At 45.8% G+C, this 23,047-nt stretch overlaps 1 protein-coding gene across 4 annotated transcripts; it reads right to left on the bottom strand.

Annotated features, from left to right (window-relative positions):
* Positions 1-843: 843 nt before the first annotated feature.
* Positions 844-22,814, bottom strand: LOC122933112 (probable uridine nucleosidase 1). Of its 4 annotated transcripts, none has more exons than XM_044287895.1 (7): positions 22,750-22,814; positions 15,067-15,117; positions 9,922-10,120; positions 8,174-8,353; positions 6,115-6,226; positions 3,991-4,127; positions 844-1,203 (listed from the first exon to the last, which is right to left on the bottom strand). In XM_044287895.1, the coding sequence occupies exons 3-7, from the start codon at positions 10,102-10,104 to the stop codon at positions 895-897; spliced, it is 921 nt and encodes a 306-aa protein (XP_044143830.1). In that variant the 5' UTR covers positions 10,105-10,120; positions 15,067-15,117; positions 22,750-22,814; the 3' UTR covers positions 844-894. The 4 variants fall into 4 exon arrangements, with proteins under 4 accessions (XP_044143830.1, XP_044143829.1, XP_044143832.1 ...); XM_044287894.1 differs by lacking the exon at positions 22,750-22,814 and adding an exon at positions 18,790-19,098; XM_044287897.1 differs by lacking the exon at positions 22,750-22,814 and adding an exon at positions 16,122-16,482 and having other exon boundaries at positions 9,922-10,108.
* Between the last annotated feature and the right edge of the window lie 233 nt (positions 22,815-23,047).

The following is a 23,047-nucleotide window of genomic DNA, read 5'->3' as shown; positions in this document are numbered from 1 at the left end:
AAAGGAGGACACTGAGCACAGTCTGCCCTAGACAATTAAGGATATTGACATTTACTCTGTAGCTGTTTTTCCAGTCCGTTGTGCATTTTGAGGATCTGTACGCACTGCCATCTGCTAGAGCTGACTATTCTTGTCTGCAAAACAAGACAAGAATATGACATTTATTTTTATGGGGGGGTGCAGCATGGACATACAGATGCAGGCAGACACGGCCCCATTAAAATAAATGGTCTGCATCCAATCAGCAAAAAAATGGATATGGACCAAAACTACGGTCGTGTGCATGAGCCCTAAACCCGGTACCTAACCTAGTTAATTATGGCAAATCATTTGGTGCTGTTTTATATCACTCAGTTTAGAAGAAAAAGTGCCCAGGTCCTGAGCTACCCTGCTCACCAGATACAAAGGCTTAGCTGGAACATTGTCCAGATGGATCTTGTAATATGTACAACAGAAGTTAATAGCCACAGGATAGGCTTCCTGTTTTAAATAGTACCTTTTTCACATCTTTTAAAGAAAAAACTAACGGGATGCAAACTTATAATGTGAACAAAGGCTAAACAGCCTAGATGTTCTACTTCAAATATGGCATTTATTATTATTCTGAAGTCACTGAGCTTCGTACAATCATACTACCAGTGTCTATGGAGATTGCATGGATGTATCTTGATTGTATGCAGTTGTTTGCTAAAAGGTGTGGCTAGAACACCTGAATTCAATAATCAGAAGGGGTGTCCACATTGGCCGTATAGTGTACTTACAAAGGTACTTGACTTTGTATATGGTACTACCATTTTATCACCAATGTGCGGGAGTTTATAAAAAAAAAAAAAAAAATAACAATTAATTTGGTGAAACATTTATTACTTTTTTTTATAGTCCCTCTGTTATGTATTATAGAAGAGAATTCCATAGTCGTTCTTTAAATCGATCTAGATTACATTTCTTCATCAGGAAAACTTTATGCTCCTTCTTCCACTTGTCCTCTGTGTCCAAGACCAGCATCCCCCTGGCATACCTCCCATGAAGCTCCACGCTCACGGCACATTTCACATATTCTGTGATGATATTCTCCTCAATTGCTGCAGCCATAGCGTATGAGTCATAAGAGACAAAATATTGTTTCTGAGGCCACTTTGCTGTGATCTTCTTCATAAATCTGGCTTTCTCTGTGTCCTGGTTTACCCAGTCTCTAAAATATTCCTGGAAAAAAAAAAAAAAAAAGTTAATTTGGATGCACAGCACATAAGACATTAGAGTCCTTTATATAGTGATGTAGAGAAGCAAAATAAGTAAAGGCATTCAGTTATTCATTCCATCATAATAGAAGTCTATGGCCTGCATAACGGATCCGTCCGGTTTCCGTTATGCAGTAGTCCGGACGGATCCGTTATGCAGGCCATAGACTTCCATTATGATGAAATGAATAACGGAATGCCTCTAAAGGCATTCTGTCATGGAATTGCGTTATGGTCTGTGGTAACGGAATCCATAACACAATTCAATAACTACCACAACACGAACCGAAAACAAATTTCTAAATCTGAAATTCGCTCATCCCTAGTAACATCACAAGATGTTTATCTTGAAGATCATGATGACCAACTTTCTAATGCAGTGGTCCAGCATAGCTGCCTTCATTTTAATATTTAAAGTGTGATGTATACAGCTATTCTAAGTAACTTGTAAGATGACTGGGGGCTCTGCCTCACCTACCTTATGCCAGGCATGGAAAAAAATTGGCCAGCTGCAGATGATATAAAAAGTCTACACACCCCTGTTAAAATGTCAGGTTTCTGTGATTTAAAAAATGAGACAAAGATAAATCATTTCAGAACTTTTTCCACCTTTAATGTGACCTATAAACTGTACAACTCAATTGAAAATATAAAAATAAAATAATATGGTTTTACATCACAGCAAACTGACATTTTAACAGGGGTGTGTAGACTTTTTCTATCCACTCCAGCAATGGTCTATCCACATTTAGGCTGCAAAATAGAATACGCGATCCTAGCCTTACATGCCACTTGAACGTTTCCCCTCAGTAGTCATGGCAGAGGTCATCTTGGGAATTACAGCAGTAATAACCACTCAGCTGTACCTTTAGTGGCACATTGAGGCCCCTTGCAGACTAGCGTGTCCGGATGCGTTCAGTAAAAACTGCGTGATTTCACAAACAAAGCCATTCAGTTGTTTGCGATCAGTTGCTCAGTTTTTATTGTGCGGGTGCAATGCGATTTACTGCGTTTTGCATGCGCGTGATAAAAAAATACCTGAATGTTTACAAACAACATCTCTTAGCAACCATCTGTGAAAATCGCATCCGCACTTTCTTGCGGATGTGATTTTCACGTAGCCCTATTTGCGTCTATGGGGCCAGCGTTGCGTGAAAATCGCAGAATATAGAACATGCTGCGATTTTCACACAACGCAAAAGTGATGCGTGAAAACCGCTGCTCATGTGCACGGACCTATTGAAATGAATGGGTCAGGATTCAGTGGTGCGGGTGCAATGCATTTGCGTCACGCATTGCACCCACGTGGAAAACTCGTTCCTGTGAAAGGGGGCCTTACACAGGCAGTAACAGTGTATATATACTTGGTCCTGGTTGCTGGGGAGGAGTTTCCGACAAACCACTTTGCCTGGGCATTTTTAATACAGCGTGAGGACCATGACATAAACTTTCACCTGGCTAGGAGGTTTAACTATGTCTCTGCCACCAATTGCAGTTAAAAGTCTACCTACCAACGTGGTTTTGCCATCATTACGATGTCATGTAAATGTAACCTAAGAGTTGTGTCCAGTGACCCCCTCCATTCTGTAGTAATTACAAGAAACCTCCACAACTTTTTCAGTAGTCAAAACAGGCTCCCATTTTGTCACCACCCATCCTTATACTTATGAAATATAGTCCAAAAGAAAACATAGACAAGGGTGGGTTCACATCACGTTTATCCCATCCATTTAAGGCTACTTTCACACTAGCGTTCGGGCGGATCCGTTCTGAACGGATCCGCCCATAATAATGCAGACGGAGGCTCCGTTCAGAACGGATCCGTCTGCATTATATTAGCAAAAAAAAGCTAAGTGTGAAAATAGCCTGGGACGGATCCGTCCAGACTTTCAATGTAAAGTCAATGGGGGACGGATCCGCTTGAAGATTGAGCCACATTGTGGCATCTTCAAACGGATCCGTCCCCATTGACTTACATTGTAAGTCTGGACGGATCCGCACGCCTCCGCACGGCCAGGCGGACACCCGAACGCTGCAAGCAGCGTTCAGCTGTCCGCCTGTCCGTGCGGAGGCGAGCGGAGCGGAGGCTGAACGCCGCCAGACTGATGCAGTCTGAGCGGATCCGCCTCCATTCAGACTGCATCAGGGCTGGACGGCTGCGTTCGGGTCCGCTCGTGAGCTCCTTCAAACGGAGCTCACGAACGGAAACCCGAACGCTAGTGTGAAAGCAGCCTAATGTGTACATAAACCGTAGATGTTAAACGGATGCCTCAGACTGATACCATACCGTGGCTTCTGTTCACCATAGAGTTCCATTGTTAAAAAAAAAATAATAATAAAAAGTATACTTTTTTTTTTTACTGGACTCTGCAGGATACAAGAACGTGGTCTGCTGCGTTTTTGTAACATATACGTCAAACGGAGGCATAAAACGTAATGTGAACCCACCCTTCTAGATAGATTTGACACCTAGGTAACCGTCACTATTTAAACAGTTTACATATTTTGTTACAATAAGGACAGTGTAAAAAATAAAAAGTGTAGTGTACTATAAGGGAATACAGCCTGACCCGCTTGTGACAGTTTATGACCTGCAAATATAGATAACTGATGAAAAGACAACATTTGCCGCTTTGATCTTACACCATATTTTACTGCCCCAAGTTGTATTTTCGCCAGTAAGGGGGGGGGGGGAAGGGGCGATGATGCAAGGGCTGTTATCACTGAACAAAATCTGCTAAAAAATGAATACCGTAGTAAGGCAGTTCTCCTGGGTGAACTCCAGAGCAGCAATAAACGTAGGACAGGTAAACTCATTTGTCACAATATAGGCAGCCTCCGGATCCAAGTAAAAGTTAAATTCTGCACAAGCTGTTCTGTTCCCTCTGCCTGAAACACAATAAAATTTAGCAATTTCATATAAAATGTTACAAAAACAAATATATAACCTATACACAACCAGATTAACTAATTACACACTCTCATCCCTCTAAAAGAAATGTATCATCAGAAAATGAGCTATTGTTTAAAGGCTATGGATACCTTTACACTGATTTTTTTTTTATTCTTCATTTGCTTTCTAAATGCAAGATTAAAGGGGCTCTGCCGTTTTTTTAAACTGATGATCTATCCTCTGGATAGATCATCAGCATCTGATCAAACAGCGACACCCGGGATCAGCTGTTTGAGAAGGCAGAGGCGCTGGCAGTAGCGCCGCGGCCTTCTCGCTGTTTACCGCAGGCCCAAAGACGTCACGACTAGTATCACTGGCCTGGGCGGGGCTAAGCTCAGTTTACTTTAATGTAGCTTAGCCCCGCCCAGGCCAGTGATACTAGTCATGATGTTACTGGGCCTGCGGTAAACAGCGAGAAGGCAGCAGTGATACAAACAGCTGATCAGCAGGGGTCCCGGGTGTCGGACCCCCGCTGATCAGATGCTGATGATCTATCCAGAGGATAGATCATCAGTTAAAAAAAACTGCAGAACCCCATTAAGTAACTTTTCTGCTGTAGTTTAAGTGAAACTTGTGTACATAGCCGATTGTACTGCTGCTTCAGGGCTGAGGTAATCGCTTTTCATCATCCTTCCTTCTCCCAGCAGGATAGAGAGCAGCAGGGAGGAGGAGGGTGTTGTACACCACTGTGCAGGCCATTTAGAATGCTCAGTCTACATGTGGAGGGGGGAGATCATAGGTAGCATTAAAGAGGTTTTCAAATAGTTTAACCAAAGTAGGTCATCATTCAGTATCTGATTGGTGGGGTTCTGACTCCCGACACCCCTGCTGATCAGCTGTTAGAAGAGGTCACAGCTCTCCAGTGAGAACTGCATCCTCTTTCAAGGCCAGCGACGTCACTGTCATTGGCCACATGGCCTAGGCTCAGCTCAGTCCTATTCAAGTGAATGGGCCTGGGCTGCAATATCAAGCACAGGTGCTATACAATGCACAGTGATGTGCTTGCTAAGCTGTGAGGAGGCCGCAGCACTCACCGAAGAGCTGTGACATCTTCAAACTGATCAGTGAGTGTGTCGGAGTTGGAACCTTACCAATCATGTATGGCAGGGGTCCCAAAATAAGCACAAGAGATGGCACTCACTGATATTGTCCAAAAATGTCTTTATTCCTCACATGTAGTAAATGGCGGAAGGTTACAGGACACCACACAGGTGCGGTAAACGGCAAAAAATATGGAACAGTCCACGAATTTGCAAGGATGACACAAATTTGTGAAGCAGTCCATATTTTTTGCCACTTCCTGCTTCTGTGTGGCGTCCTGTACCCTTTCTGCCATTTACTGAATATGAGGAATATAGACATTTTTGGACAATATCGGTGAGTGCCACCTCTTGTGCTTATTTTGGGACTATATGTGGACTATTAGGGGGATAGAGCACCACCGCAGGTCCGAGTAGGCCTATATCCACTACGCACCACTCCTGTTTCATGGGTATTTTTGCCCTGGTGTAAAGCAGTGCCATTCATGATTACATGTTACTGATATATGGCAGGGGTGCCAAGTGTCGGACCCCCACCCATCAGATACTGATGACCAATTCTGGGGATAGACCATGAATATTAATCTCCCAGAAAACCCCTTTAATGTAGATAGAGAAGCTACTGCAGAACCTCCATGGTGAGGGGTAGAGAAAATACAGAGAAACAATCAGAATTAGTATAGGGAACCTGCGTTTTTAGTGATCCTACTTCCATTGACATTTGCATCATCACTTCCAGTTATAATGGGAGTCACAATGCAGTGCTATCTATTCCTTTTGTCAAATATGACAGATTTTGCATAACATTTGTCTTAAGTTTGCAGCACATGACTGAATATATAATAATGACTAACGATAATTTATAAGTCAATGAGTCCATTACCTTCCATGTTTCCTCCCATTATACACAGTTTATTCAGCTTTTTGGGAAGACTTGGATCAATCTTGACTGCCAGGGCCAGATTAGTCAAGGGTCCCAAGGCCACCAGGTTTATCTTGATTTGGTATGGGGGAAAGAAAATATTAAGAATTACATTCACATGATGTGTCAACCACAGAGCATTGAGTGTGTCCATCCAGCCATACACAGTGTAATTTATTGTCGGAGCAGAAGAAGATTGGCTATTATTGATTGACCTGATGAACCTTCATTGAGACAATGAGATGAACATGTTTGTGTAACCTGAATATTTCACTAATTGGTTTTCCAACATATTCTAAATCAGCTCATCTCTTATCTTATTTCAAGTTTTAAATAAATGCCTGAGATATTTGGAACCCAAGTTACATATAATACATCAGATGGACTCATAAAACAAGATAAACTTCCCTCTAATGGGGTTGTATCACGAAACATATTCAACATTTTTCAAACCCGCACCTGGATCTGAACACGTATGTAATTGCATGTAATCAGACATTTAATATAGCCAGCAAGCTATTCAATAAAATGTATCTGTATAGCGCCACCTGCTGCCTGTTGTTTTCCTTATTTTTTTTGTCCGTCTCACTGAGCTGGTCGAACGTGCTCTATTTAAATCTTCAATTGCCACCAGCAATATTGAAGCTGTGGTAGTTACAGGGAGAGAGCAGCAGCAGAAAGGACATGCCCCCTGAGCACTTATAAGGAGAGCAGTAACAGAAAGGACATGCCCCCGAGCACTGATAAGGAGAGCAGCAGCAGAAAGGACATGCCCCCTGAGCACTGATAAGGAGAGCAGCAGCAGAAAGGACATGCACCCTGAGCGCTGATAAGGAGAGCAGCAGCAGAAAGGACATGCCCCCTGAGCACTGATAAGGAGAGCAGCAGCAGAAAGGACATGCACCCTGAGCACTGATAAGGAGAGCAGCAGCAGAAAGGACATGCACCCTGAGCACTGATAAGGAGAGCAGCAGCAGAAAGGACATGCCCCTGAGCACTGATAAGTAGAGCAGCAGCAGAAAGGACATGCTCCATAAGCACTGATAAGGAGAGAAGCAGCAGAAAGGACATGCCCCCTGAGCACTGATAAGGAGAGCAGCAGCAGAAAGGACATGCCCCCTGAGCACTGATAAGGAGAGCAGCAGCAGAAAGGACATGCACCCTGAGCGCTGATAAGGAGAGCAGCAGCAGAAAGGACATGCCCCCTGAGCACTGATAAGGAGAGCAGCAGCAGAAAGGACATGCACCCTGAGCACTGATAAGGAGAGCAGCAGCAGAAAGGACATGCACCCTGAGCACTGATAAGGAGAGCAGCAGCAGAAAGGACATGCACCCTGAGCACTGATAAGGAGAGCAGCAGCAGAAAGGACATGCTCCATAAGCACTGATAAGGAGAGCAGCAGCAGAAAGGACATGCCCCCTGAGCACTGATAAGGAGAGCAGCAGCAGAAAGGACATGCCCCCTGAGCACTGATAAGGAGAGCAGCAGCAGAAAGGACATGCCCCCTAAGCACTGATAAGGAGAGCAGCAGCAGAAAGGACATGCCCCCTGAGCACTGATAAGGAGAGCAGCAGCAGAAAGGACATGCCCCCTGAGCACTGATAAGAAGAGCCGCAGCAGAAAGGACATGCCCCTGAGCACTGATAAGGAGAGCAGCAGCAGAAAGGACATGCCCCCTTAGCACTGATAAGGAGAGCAGCAGCAGAAAGGACATGCTCTATAAGCACTGATAAGGAGAGCAGCAGCAGAAAGGACATGCTCCCTGCAGCCTGCCTCTCTGACCCGAAGATTCATACTTACCAAGAGTTTTTCATTTTTTTTACAGATGAAATGTCAAATGAATGTGTTTCACCTGTAAAAACCACAACTTCATGAAAACTGCATCATGGCCTTTCAGATACAGGGTTAACTGCACTACGTGTGAACTTGCCCTTAGTAACAACCCCTCTTATGGTGAACCGTACTATTGTGACTAAAACAGGCACACTTTACATTATAGTCTTGTATCATCTTACTTACTTGCCCCTCATACTGAGTAACGATCCTTACGAGGGCATGCACAGCATCTTCCTTCTGTAAGTGTTCCAGTCCCGGGCTGTTTGGATCATCTGCATCTCCCAACCCATCGCCTCCAAAATGGGTAAACTGGGGATTAACTTCTGCCAAAAGTGAATTAGATGCACCACGAAACACTGGGATCTGAATATTCAGCAAACAGATAATACATGAATATTCTTCCAAAACTCTACAAACATCTCTGCTTCCCACCATTTCTGTAATCCACTTCCCTGTACCTGCTGCACGATCTCTGGGCAATAAACACAATAAGGCTACTGGCGTTTTGGCTTCGTTCGATCCGTTCAGTGCTCTCAAAACGGATCAGTTTTGCCCTAATGCATTCTGAATGGAAAAGGATCCGCTCAGAACGCATCAGTTTGCCTCCGATCAGTCACTATTCCTGCAGTGTTTTGCTGACCGCCTGGCTAAGCAGAGCCAGTCTGATCCCGGCACACAATGTAAGTCAATGGGGACGGATCCGTTTTCTCTAACACAATACAAAACGGATCCGTCATGGCTATAGAAGACATAATCCAACCGGATCCGTTCATGACGGATGCATGCGGTTGTATTATTGTAACAGAAGCGTTTTTGCTGATCCATGACGGATCCGCAAAAAACGCTAATGTGAAAGTAGCCTAAGGCAAAATGTTCTGTTCTGTTCTTTGTGAAGAAAAATCTTAGTTTCAAATACGCATTGAAAACTATTAGACAATGATAAAGCCCATGTAACCTGGTGGCGCACACAGCATGTTTCAGAAAAATGACATGTTTTTCAGATTTTTTTAGCATTTTCGTGCGGCTAGGAAACAATAAAGTCTATTTGAAATGCACTGCAAACAGCAACATTTTCAGATCAGTCATGTTTTTTTTAGGTATAGCATATTTTCAGATGTTTTTCGTACAGGCCTTAAAGAACACCAAAAAAAATTCATGTAGAAAAATGTAACAACATAAAATTACCAAAAACACTTGTAAAAGGGCTATGAAAAATACTTCAAATTCATGTTTTATTTTTTTAACGTGTTTGAAAATGCTGGCAAAAAGTGCATACACGTTTTTTTTTTTAATAAGGGTATTTCTTCAGCGGGTTATCGGTGTTTGCAGTTCTACACCTCCTGTGAGATGAACTTCTGCGCCTGTATCCCTGCAGGAGCAGTTCCCCATCATCATGGAGACCTTGGACCTTAGCACAAATAAAACTATTAAAGGAGTATTTTGATTGGTTGCCATTGGACCGGGTGTCCCAGTGATAAGACTGCCAGAGTGCAGGAACGGGAATTACTCTAAGGCTAGGTCTACACGACGAAATTTGTCGCATGACATTTTGTTGCACTAATGTCGCGCGACAATTTTTATAATGGCAGTCTATGGTGTCGCACTGCAACATGCGACATGCTGCGACTGCGACGCGAACGTCGCAGAAAATCCATTCGAGGTGGATTTTTCTGCGACTGTCGCGTCGCAGTCGCAGCATGTCGCATGTCGCAGTGCGACACCATAGACTGCCATTATAAAAATTGTTTTGCGCGACAAATGTTGCGCCCTATCTGTCGCGCAACAAATGTCGTCGTGTAGACCTAGCCTCATGAGGACACAGATGCAGAAGCCCGTTATAACCTGTAGTAACTGATGGATAGGCTGCACTTTTTTTGCTGATGAGTCTAATGGAAAATAAAAGTCCAGCAAACACCCAAGTCTATTATTACCTCCATTCTGTTACACACTTGAAGGACCCTCAGGACATTCTTACAGACGCGGTCAACAGTGGTGTTCCCGAAGCAGCATGTTATTCCTAGGACTTCAACCTCTGGTGCTGCCAGAGCCATCATCACAGCTTGAGCATCATCCACACCACAGTCCACGTCCACTAGCAGCAGCGTCTTTGCCATTCTTCTGTAAAAAGGACTATAGCACATAACAGGTCATTTGACGCGGTGCAGCCGCATGCTACATATCTGCAGGTATAAATGACTCATGCTGTACACTGTGCCAACAGCAAAGGTCAACTTAGGTGGAACACTGCTCTACAAGAACTGCTGCTACAATGGTAGGAAGACCACGTGCTGCATGAAATAGAGACGTCAAAAGAGCGATTACAAAATATTTAGAACTATATAACGCAGGGTCTAGTCTTGGGTAATAAATCACTATGGAACTTTCTTATATTTCCTTGCTGTCTTTGAATCAAAACATTCAGTGGCTAAGGGTACTTTCACACCTGCTGCAGAGGTTTCCGGCAGGCAGTTCCGTTGCAGGCATTTCGGACGCAAACGGATGCATTTGTGAGACGGATCCCGATGCAGATCCTTCTGACAAATGCATTGCAATACCGAATCCGTCTTTTCTGGAAAAACGGATCCATTTATTTTATTTTATTTTTCTCATTTTTAAAGGTCTGCGCATGCGCAGATCGGGAAACCGGATCCGGTTTTCCAGAACACTTAATACCGCATACGGCATTAATACATTTCAATGGAAATTAATGCCGGATCCGGCATTTCGGCAAGTGTTCAGGATTTTTGGGCGGAGAGAAAACTGCAGCATGCTGCGCTATTTTCTCCGGACAAAATACGTAAGAGGGACTGAACCGATGCATCCTGATGCATACTGAACGGAATGCTCTCCATTCAGAATGCATTAGGATAGAACTGATCATTTCTTTTCCTGTATTGAGCCCCTAGGACAGAACTTAATACTGGAAAAGAATAACGCTAGTGTGAAAGTACCCTAAAATATTTTACCTATTCTTGCCCATACAGCTAAGATGGGCTACTATTGTCTCATAGACATAACTACACTTTTTTTTACCCATGGCAAAGGTTCAGATTGCTCACATCTGAAACATGCTATTCCCAATGCCAATTAATGTAACATAACTTTTTTCCATGGTTTTATTTAAAAGGGGTATCCAATCATTTGTCACTGATGACCTATCCACTAGATACATTATCAGCATCTGATCGACTTGAGAAGGCCCAGCGCTACTGCGAGTGCCGCTGTTCTGCCGAAAGTCTATAGCTTGCTGAAAGTCTATAGCGGAAGTGACGTGGTGCGCTGCACAAGCGCACAGGCGCACTTCCACAAATCATCAGAATCATTGTCTTAAAGTGACAGTCACCTGCAGTAAAATACAGCTACATTAATCTACATTAATTTGTACCCTCGCGGGCTCGCTTCACTCGCCACGCATCGGGCTCGGCCTCGCTGCGCTCGGCATTTAGTAAAACTAACTCTATGCCGCCATTGATAGTAAAGAAGGAAATGGATGGTAAAGAAAGAGACTATCCATCTCTTTCTTTACCATCCATTTCCTTCTTTACTATCAATGCCGAGCCCGATGCGTGGAGAGCGAAGCGAGCCCGCGAGGGTACAAATTAATGTAGATTAATGTAGCTGTATTTTACTGCAGGTGACTGTCACTTTAAGAAATCTATACCCTTAAGTGTGCGCACGCGTGGTGTGCGAACTACTGCAGTGGAGGCTGCAGGAATGCTTCGCTGAAGTACGCTTGTGCGCTTGCGCAGCGCACCATGTCACTTCTGCTATAGACTTTCGGCAAGCTATAGAGATTTGGCAGAACACCGCTGCCTTCTCACTGCTTACCCTAGGCCAGAGACGTCACGACCATAGATCAGGTGGCCTAGACCAGCTGAGCCCCATTCATTTGTTGCTGGAAACATATTGCAAAGCAAACAATTTGTGCTACAAAACCAAAGAAGATGCAACGTTTCTAAATAAAATTGTTGTATGGCCCCACACAAAGCTGACAAACAAAACTACGCCATTCCTGGAATCAAGTGACTCTTTTTTTTTGACAAATTCATACTTAAAAAAAGGCGCACTTACATAAATAGGCAGAAAAAAAAACCACCACACAAATACCCTCATCCACTAAATTCACTCACTCACAGAAACTGTCTAACAGGTCTAAAAAGTCTCCAAAACAGGTGCATGTGATCAATGCTGGAGGGGCTGGAGGGGCTGGAGGTCAGCAGTGGAGAGAAGTGGTGTAAGGACCTGTGATGATGTCACTGTCATGTGATCAGTGCAGGAGGGGCTGGAGCTTGGTAGTAGAGAGGAGAGGTGATTAAAAAAACTGATGATGTCACTGTCATGTGATCAGTGCAGGAGGTGGCTGAGTTCAGCAGTGGAGAAGTGGTGAGCCTGAGAAAGTTTTAGGCTGGGTTCACACGGACGTTGCGAGTGACATGCGGGAAAAGATGCGGGTGCGTTGCAGGAAAAATGCTTGATTTTTCCCCGCAAGTGCAAAGCATTTTAATACGTTTTGCACGCGCGTGATAAAAAATTGCATGTTTGGTACCCAGACCCGAACCCAGACTTCTTCACAGAAGTTCGGGTTTGGGTTAGGTGTTGCGTAGATTTTATTATTTTCCCTTATTACATTTTGTCACTTGACATATTTTGTTATTCTAGTCTATGGTGTCACACTGTGAATGCGACACCACCAGAGGTCGCACTACATTTTTTCCAGAAGAGTAAAATAACTCCTCTTAAGAATTTTGAGGAGTATTTTTAACCAAGGGGTAGTACGAATACACAGCGCCCCCTGAGGCTCCCATACACAGCGCCCACCTGACACTGCCATACACTGCTCCCCCCCTGACTCTGCCATACACTGCGCCCCCCCTGACTCTGCCATACACTGTGCCCCCCCTGACTCTGCCATACACTGCGCCCCCCCTGACTCTGCCATACACTGCGCCCCCCCTGACTCTGCCATACACTGCGCCCCCCCCTGACTCTGCCATACACTGCGCCCCCCCCTGACTCTGCCATACACTGCGCCCCCCCTGACTCTGCCATACACTGCGCCCCCCCTGACTCTGCCATACACTGTGCCCACCTGACTCTGCCATACACTGCGCCCCCCCTGACTCTGCCATACACTGCGCCCACCTGACTCTGCCATACACTGTGCCCCCCCCTGACTCTGCCATACACTGCACCCCCTTGACTCTGCCATACACAGCGCCCCCTGAGGCTCCCATACACAGCGCCCACCTGACACTGCCATACACTGCGCCCCCCCTGACTCTGCCATACACTGCGCCCCCCCTGACTCTGCCATACACTGCGCCCCCCCCGACTCTGCCATACACTGCGCCCCCCCCGACTCTGCCATACACTGCGCCCCCCCCGACTCTGCCATACACTGCGCCCCCCCCGACTCTGCCATACACTGCGCCCCCCCCGACTCTGCCATACACTGCGCCCCCCCCTGACTCTGCCATACACTGCGCCCCCCCTGACTCTGCCATACACTGCGCCCCCCCTGACTCTGCCATACACTGCGCCCCCCCTGACTCTGCCATACACTGCGCCCCCCCTGACTCTGCCATACACTGCGCCCCCCCTGACTCTGCCATACACTGCGCCCCCCCTGACTCTGCCCTACACTGCGCCCCCCCTGACTCTGCCATACACTGCGCCCCCCCTGAATCTGCCATACACTGCGCCCCCCTGACTCTGCCATACACTGCGCCCCCCTGACTCTGCCATACACTGCGCCCCCCTGACTTTGCCATACACTGCACCCCCTTGACTCTGCCATACACAGCGCCCACCTGACACTACTATATACATATTACATATAGAGCTGTAACCACAATCTAGTCTGGAGCTGCTCCTGGTGAGAGACAGTGATGGGAAGTTCAAATCTTTTAAAATAATCGGTTCATTTGAATCAGTTCATTGAAAAGAACAGATTCATGAATGAAATCTTCGATTCACTTGCTGAGTCGGCTGACAAGCAAGTGAACCGAAGCTCAGGAGTTAAAAAAAACAAGCATCCAGGGGGTGGGGAAAACTCAGGACTGGGGGAGGGGTAATTAATATAATTAAAATGGTTGCAGACAAGGTGGGTTGGGAAGGCCCAGCCTTCACTCTAGGATCATGTTACACAAGACCTGCTAGAGTCTCTGCTACCTCACACGGATCAGATCAGTCAGATGAATCGACTCCTCCGGTTCAGTGAAAGGAATTGATTCAAAAAACCGATCCGTTCAAGAACTGGACATCTCTAGTGAGAGAGTTTGTGAGGGGCTTCATGTGTGCCGACCTGGCAGCTTCTAGTACAGCGGTCCTGACTAGAAAAAGACCATGCGTAAAAATGCACAAGTCTTTTTCCAGGGAGTAAAATGGCCTGAACAGGCGGCTATGGTGCTTGCACAGGCGTTATTGCAACCTCAGGACAAGACAGTCGCACAAAAATCCATCCTGGATGAATTTTTCTTTGCGACTGTCATGTCGCAGTCACAGCATGTTGCATGTCGCAGTGCGACACCATAGACTAGCATAACAAAATATATTGCACAGAATTGGTGCAACAAAATGTCATGTGACATGTCATCGTGTAGCCCTAGCCTAACAGTCTGGACATGCTGGGAGTTATATTACTCTCCTCTTATACTCCCACTCTGAACTGTCCTCTGACATCCTATAAAAATGGCTTGGACATGCCGGGAGTTGTAGTCCTCTCCTCTTATACACCCTCCCTGAAATATCCTCTGACATCTCATAATAATGGTCTGGACACGCTAGGAGATCTAGTCCTCTCCTCATATATACTCCCTAAAGTGTCCTCTGATATCCAATAATAACGACCTGAAAATGCTGGAAGTTGTAGTTCTCTCCTCAAGTGGCGACTCTAGGAACAATATATAGGGGGGGGGGGCACATAAGATACACAGTCAAATATGGGGGGCACTAATAATTTTCACCACTTAATCATACTACTGAAAAAAAAAAAAGCTATTTAAATATATATAAATAAGATTACAAAATATGAGAGTATTGCGGTATGCAGAGATAACCTTTTTGATTGTACTAACCCAAGACAAGCTTTCAAGAGTTTTCCTTTCGTCCACGGTATTGCTTCAGACCTGAGAAAGTGTAAATAATCCCATATGTTAAACATGTCACTAAAGAAGACCAATGATCAGACGCTCACAGGCTTATTCACAAAACAATCTATCTAGGACAACATAACTGAATAGGGAAGTGAGCTGAATGGGAGAATTTTTTTCAAATCAGCTGTTGTCCTATATTGTTCACTTCTCCTGACTTCGCCAAACAATTCGCCCTTTTGTGAAATAACCCTGTGGGTGGGTGCAACTAATACTACTTATTCTGCTTGTAACACAGAATGCGGCGGTCAGGGGTGCTTGTAACGCAAGGTGCGCTAGTCAGGGGTGCGTGTAGCGCAGAATGCGGCGGTCAGGGGTGCGTGCAACTCAGGGTGCGCTGGTCAGGGGTGCTCGTAACGCAAGGTGCGCTAGTCAGGGGTGCATGTAACTCAGGGTGCGCTGGTCAGGGTTAAGTGTAACTCAGGGTGCGCTGGTCAGGGGTGCTTGTAACGCAAGGTGCGCTAGTCAGGGGTGCGTGTAACGCAGAATGCGGCGGTCAGGGGTGCGTGTAACTCAGAGTGCGCTGGTATGGGGTGCTTGTAACGCAAGGTGTGCTGGTCAGGGGTGCATGTAACGCAGAATGCGGCGGTCAGGGGTGCGTGTAACTCAGAGTGCGCTGGTATGGGGTGCTTGTAATGCAAGGTGTGCTGGTCAGGGTTAAGTGTAACTCAGGGTGCGCTGGTCAGGGGTGCTTGTAACGCAAGGTGCGCTAGTCAGGGGTGCATGTAACGCAGAATGCGGCGGTCAGGGGTGCGTGTAACTCAGAGTGCGCTGGTATGGGGTGCTTGTAACGCAAGGTGTGCTGGTCAGGGGTGCATGTAACTCAGGGTGCGCTGGTCAGGGTTAAGTGTAACTCAGGGTGCGCTGGTCAGGGGTGCTTGTAACACAAGGGGCGCTGGTCAGGGGTGCTTGTAACGCAGGGGGCGCTGGTCAGGGGTGCATGTAACGCAGGGTGCATCGCAGATAGAAAAGATACTTACAGTTCTGATGTACTCTGTCCTCATGCCTTCTTCCTCTAGGCGTGGTGGCGGGGGGAGGGGCGCGCAACGATGTTTCCTGATGTTAAATCCCAAAGTCACATTCTTTTCTGCCTCTGCAGGCCCTGCTAGGCTGAAATACACAGGCAGCCAATGGCAGTGCTGCCCTCTCTCTCCCAGCCAATAGCAGCTGAGGGTAAGATTCACTTGGCTGCTGACTGCCGGTGGGCAGCATGGGCAGTACTTTCAGTTTGGAAAAAATGACAGATCCAGGGCCGTCTTTAATATTAATTGGACCCTGGGCAAGAATTTACTTGGGCCCCCCTCCACCACAACACACACACAAAAAAATAATAATAATCCACACACCTCGTAGAGTAGTAAACTTTAGTAATGATGAGTGGCCACTAGAGGTGTTCATTGGCAGTAATGTAAATACTGCCTTTTTTCCTGAAAAGACAGTGTTTACATTAAAAAGCTTGCAGAGACATGCTATGGACACCAGAACTACTACGTTTAGCTGTTGTGGTTCTGGTGACTATAGAGTATATAGAGAAAAAAAAGAATCAGCACAAAAGTATCAAATAAAATGGCTGTATCATTATTCTAAAAATTAAAAAAGCACAACTGCTGACACAAATATATAGTATTTTGCAGATTCTTTTTTTTTTTCTTTACAATGTGTAGATAGTACTGTACTACTAACCCCTCCATCCACCCCTAGATACAGGGTAACACAGCGCCCCATACCTCTTACATCCAGCAACGTCTCTGTGATGTAGATGTTCTCTTTCCTCATCTTCTCCTTTCAGACCTTCAGACCAGACCACCATTTCTCAGCCATTTCTCGTCTCTGCAGTTTGACAAACAAAATCTTAGTTTAGTACTTTTCCATCATCCTTCCATCTTCTGGGCAAATCATCCTACCACCCCCAATACTGTGCCACTGTGCTCTCCAATACTATACTACAGAAACAGATAAACCCCCTGATAATAGTAGTACCATGGAGATAGTGCCCTTCAATAATTATTGGCACACAGTGCCCTAAAATAACTGCGCCCAGCAAATAGTGCCCCTGACACCAATAGTGTAAACATAATGTCCCCCCCCAAAAAATTGTGGTAAGCTGATACTGTGCCAAGTTGCCCCCACAGTAATAGTGCTTCCAAAAGTCCCACCAATAGGAATAATTATCTGCTAGAGCACACATGGTAGTAATAGTGCTCCTACAGTGCCCCTAACATGTCCCCACTGTGCCCCAGAAGTAATAATGCTCCCATAGTGCCCATACTAGTAATCATGTTCCCCATAGACCCCAGTAGTAATAAGCCCATCATAATGCCCCCCAGTAGTAATAATTCTCCTTATAATGTGCCAGTGCAAAAAATACCCCCTTTTAATTCCCTTAGTTGAGCTAATGTCCCCATAGTGCCCCACATAATGTGCCAGTATAAAATACCACTATATAGTGCCCCAGTAAATGCCCCCATAGTGCTCCTCTCCCCCTTATTCCTAGTGTCCCCTATAATGTACCAGTATAAAATGCCCCATATATAGTGCCCCAGTAGATGCCCTCAGTATCCCCCATAATTTGAAAGTATAATATACCCCTTCGTAGTGCCCCCCATAGATAAGCCCATAGTACTCCTCTCTCCCCTTCCCCATAGTACCCACCATAATGTGCCCCAGTATAAAATACCCAATACAGTGCCCCCCATAAAAATACCCCTTCTTTGTGGCCACAGTAGAAGCCCCCATAGTGTTCCTCTCCCCCCTTCCCCAATATAAAATACCCCTTCTTCGTGGCCTCAGTAGATGCCCCTATAGTTGCCCCCATAGTGCCACCAATAATGTGCCAGTAAGAAGTGCCCCCATAGATAACCCCACAGTGCCCCCCAATAAAAAAATAAACACTTATACTTACCTCAGCGATGTGATGCAGGCCTCTTCCGGCCTGTGTCCTGCGCTGTACGCCTCAGGCAGCGCAATGACGTAATTGCGCCTCCTGCACCGACCTCTGATAGGCTGCAGGCCTAGTGCCTGCAGCCTTTCAGAGGAACGGGGAAGGGAGACGCCTCTCCCTCCCCTGCACTTCCATCTGTATCGCTGTCCTGAGGGCGGCGATACAGATGACTATCTCCCTGTGCCCTGCCGCCACCCCCCACATCACCAGTGGCCAGCGGGGCTCAAGAGGCAGCAACTGGGCCCGGGGCAGCTGCCCCTTTTGCCCCGCGTTAAAGCCCTGGACAGATCGCTGATGTACTAGCGGCGGTGGCCAGCGTTTTAAAGAGGAATCAGGTGTGTAGGTGTGTGTGTGTGTGTGTGTGTGTGTGGAGGGGGGGGGGGGGGGGGTTGGCAAGGAATAACCTGGGGGGGGGGCAATTTCCCCCCTCTTGTCCCCCTGTAGCGACGCCTATGCTCTCCTCTTATACCCCCTCCCTTCCTCTGATATCCCATAATATTAGCCTAGACATGCTGGGAGTTGTAGTCATCTCCTCCCTGTAATGTCCTCTGACACTGGTATATAGATTACAGTTTCCATTCTGTGTGTTGTATTGTCACCCACTGTCCGGCGTGTGGTGTCCTTCTTTTGGGGATTATAAAAGGTGGCTAGTTTGTGACTAGAGCTGAGGATTCCTATGCTACACAGGAGGGGTGTCTTACACTCACCGGCTTGTATGTCCCCTTGTCATGTAATATGAGCTGAATGCCAAAAGAAGTTTCCTTGTTTACAAGTCTAACCTCTATTGGCAATAACTGAACCCAGGTCACCCCCTACTGGTGACTATGCTGTACTGACATGCATTACAGGGCGCACACACTTCATGTGCTTTACTAACCTATGAAAAGAAAGACTTCTGGAGACTATATGGTGTTCCGGACTGCGCCCATGCTGCAGCACTGGCACAATCAGCGCCATTCTCAATTCATAGATCAGTTCTGGGATATTTTATTTAGGCCACTTTCGTACTTTGATTAGTATTTTGCCAAATAATAATATTTATTTCTATAGCGGCACCATATCTGCAGCACTTTACAAATTCAGAGGGTTCATATACAAAACAAAAGCCATCACATTGTAACAGGCTAATATACAACTGAAACACTATGGCCCCTTTCACACGGGCGTCGCGGAAGAGGTCCGCGTGCATTGCGGGAAACCCGCGCGAGTGCGTGCACAATTTCAGTCAGTTTTGTCTGCGATTGCGTTGTTCAGTTTTTTCCACGTGAGTGCAAAGTGTTTCAATGCGTTTTGCACACGCGTGATAAAAACCTGAATGTGGTACCCAGACCCGAAAACGGACTTCTTCACAGAAGTTCGGGTCTGGGATCGGTGTTCTGTAGATTTTATTATTTTCCATTATATAGAAAATAATAGCGCTCTTAATACCGAATGCTAAGTAAAATGTCCATTGAGGGGACCTGCAAAAGAACCTGCGATGACGTCATTGCGCTCAACATGTGGTGAGTGCGATGACGTCAGCGCAGGTCCTGCAAGAAGAAGAAAGAAGCCGATAACGGCTGCGCCATCAAGTGGATGAGGTGAGTAATTTTTTTTATTTATTTTTTTTACTTCAAGGGATATTTTACTTAGCATTCTGTATTAAGAATGCTATTATTTTCTATTATAACCATGTAATAATGGAATAAGTGAATGGACCTCATCCCTATTTAATAACATCATCTCCTTAGCAACCATCCGTGAATATCGCATAGCATACGCACTTGCTTGCGGATGCAATGCGATTTTCACGCAGCCCCATACACTTCTATGGGGCCTGCGTTGCGTGAAAAACGCAGAATATAGAACCTGCTGCGATTTTCACGCAACGCACAAGTGATGCGTGAAAAACATCGCTCATGTCCACAGCCCCATTGAAATTAATGGGTCCGGATTCAGTGTGAGTGCAATGCGTTCATGTCAGCATTGCACCCACGCGGAAAACTCGCCCATGTGAAAGGGGCCCACAAGTGAGGGCCCTGCTTGCAAGAGCTTACAATCTATGAACCAGCAGAGGAGAATAAACACAAAAAGCTATATTGGGAAGACTTGGACGTATTCCTGGTATTGGCTTTAAAATACTGCCATGTGAAAGGGGCCTAACAAATGCAGTTTATTGCTGTTTTGTAATGTCCGGTTTGTTTTTTTGTAGCTTAAGGCTACTTTCACACCAGCGTTTCGGTGTCCGCCTGTGAGATCCGTTTCAGGGCTCTCATAAGCGGCCCATAACGGATCAGTTCAGTCCCAATGCATTCTGAATGGATAAGGATCTGCTCAGAATGTATCAGTTTGCCTCCGTTCAGCCTCAATTCCGCTCTGGAGACGGACACCCAAACGCTGCTTGCAGCGTTTTGATGTCTGTCTGACGAAACTGAGCCAAACGGATCCGTCCTGACTTACAATTAGTCAATGGGGACGGATCAGTTTTCACTGACACAATATGGTGCAATTGAAAACGGATCCGTCCCCCATTGACTTTCAATGTAAGTCAGGATGGATTCGTTTTGACTTAGGCCTCTTTCACACGGCCGTTGTGGAAACATGTGCGGGTGCGTTGCGGGAACACCCGCAATTTTTCCACGCGAGTGCAAAACATCGTCATCGCGCATGACGTCACCAAAGGTCCTACGCCAGGCTACGCGAGCAAGTGGATTAAGACGAGTTATATTACTTATTTATTTATTTTAGAACCCTTCAGCGCTATTTTACTATGCATTCTCTATTTAGAATGCTATTATTTTCCCTTATAACCATGTTATAAGGGAAAATAATAATGATCGGGTCTCCATCCCGATCGTCTCCTATCAACCATGCGTGAAAATCGCACCGCATCCGCACTTGCTTGCGGATGCTTGCGATTTTCACGCAACCCCATTCATTTCTATGGGGCCTGCGTTACGTGAAAAACGCACAAAATAGAGCATGCTGCGATTTTCACGCAACGCACAAGTGATGCGTGAAAATCACTGCTCATGTAAACAGCCCCATAGAAATGAATGGGTCCTGATTCAGTGCGGGTGCAATGCGTTCACCTCACGCATCGCATCCGCGAGGAATACTCGCCCGTGTGAAAGAGGCCATAGACTTCTTTTTTAAAGAATAATGCAAATGGATCCGTTCTGAACGGATACTTGCGTTTGCATTATCGATGCGGACCCCTCTGTGCACATACAAGATGGACCCGCAACGAACACAGGTGTGAAAGTAGCCTAAGCCAGATGAGCACACACAAAAAATATTAGTCCTTCCTTTAGGGCTCGTTCACACGAACGTTGGTGTCCCATTCCCGGATTGCGGACCACATTTGCGGATCCGCACTACATGGGCACCGTTCCGTTGTCATTTCCGCATCACGGATGCGGACCCATTCATTTCAATGGGTCCGCAAATCCGGAGATGCGGAACAGAAGCACTACAGAGTGCTTTCTGGGGTTCCGTTCCGTGACTCCGCACCTCAAAAAGATAGAACATGCTCTTTCTTTATGCGGAAAGGACGGATCATGGACCCATTCAAATAAATGGTTCTGCAATCTCCATGCGCCTGTCGCACAGAAGGTGCCCGTGCATAGCGGACTGCAATTTGCGGTCCACAGCATGGGCTTCACACGTTCGTGTGAACGGGCCCTTATACTGCGTTTTTCTTCATAGTCCATTCCTGGCTTTGGCAAAAAACTGTGCTCAGTACTACTTGTGTGGATTCAGCCTAATGCCTCAAATCACAAACTTAATTAAAAATAAAAAAAACTTTTTATAGCTCATAAAGACATATGAAAAGTTTCGATGGGTGGGGGGTCCGAGTGCTGAGGCCCCCACTGATCTCTAGAACGAGGAGAGACAAGCGCCTGCATATTGTGCTCTCTCTCCTCGCTGCAGAGGATGGAATCGGGACTGACCCATAGACTTCTATGGGGCCCATCTTGTGCAGTGAGGAGTGCGTCTCTCCCCTAGTTCTGGGGATTGGTTTGGGGTCTCAGCACTCTACACGGTTATCTAATCTGTGCGGGTAAACATTAAAGAGGATGCAGTGCTTGCACAGGTGTTGTGGCTGGGTGGCCCCTTCAAATAGCTGATTGGTGGAGTGCCAGGTGTCAGACCCCCATTGATCTGATATTGATGATGGTCATCAATATCTGTAGTCTGGACAACCCCTTTAAACGTGGGTACAATATCCCTGTCTGAATGATCTTGTGCATGAAGCCTTATGCCGAGGAGCAGTGCTTCATACATACGGAGGATGGACCCATTCATATGAAAACCTAACAGGAAATAGTAGGCATGAAGTCTACTACAGGAGGGGAAATAGGTTTTTATTGTTGTTGTCTTTTATAATTGATACTATTTACATTTCTAAAGGAAACCGAACCAGGGATGCCTCATACTCAGGTTTTCTGGTATCAGTAGTGCGCCTTGTATTCTTACCTCTCTTTTTGTTCATTCGGTGCAGTTTTAATGCAGTAGTATGTGAATAGGAAATACACCAGTGTTCCTTCACAACATAAAAACTTATGAAACAAACTCAATTTTGTATCTATTTTGCCTACAATCCAAACAAAAGCTCCATTAAAATGACACAGTAGAGAAGACTAGATTGGATGCATTAACCCTCGCTATCACATGAGCGTACAGACCTGTGTGTCCAAGCAGGAGAAGGTCCTCACTCAGGATCTCCAGTGGGTGGAGGTGGCAGGCTGACATCCTGATCACGTCCTTCATTTCCTAATCCCATTTCTCATTAATGTTTATCTACAAGCCACACAATGATTGACAATGAAGTAACGCACAGTTCAAGGGACATTATTTGTCTGTAAATGTATAACAGTCACATTCGAAGACTGTAACTTCCTGATCCTTCCTTAGTTCCTGCCTTATTGTAGTAACCTCCACAGTAGAATGGAGAAAGACAAGAGACGGTGCTGTAGGCTGATC

Source organism: Bufo gargarizans, chromosome 3 (assembly GCF_014858855.1).
Source record: "Bufo gargarizans isolate SCDJY-AF-19 chromosome 3, ASM1485885v1, whole genome shotgun sequence".
In the NCBI taxonomy this organism is placed as follows: Eukaryota; Metazoa; Chordata; class Amphibia; order Anura; family Bufonidae; genus Bufo; species Bufo gargarizans.
This window is presented reverse-complemented; position numbering and strand designations above follow the sequence as displayed.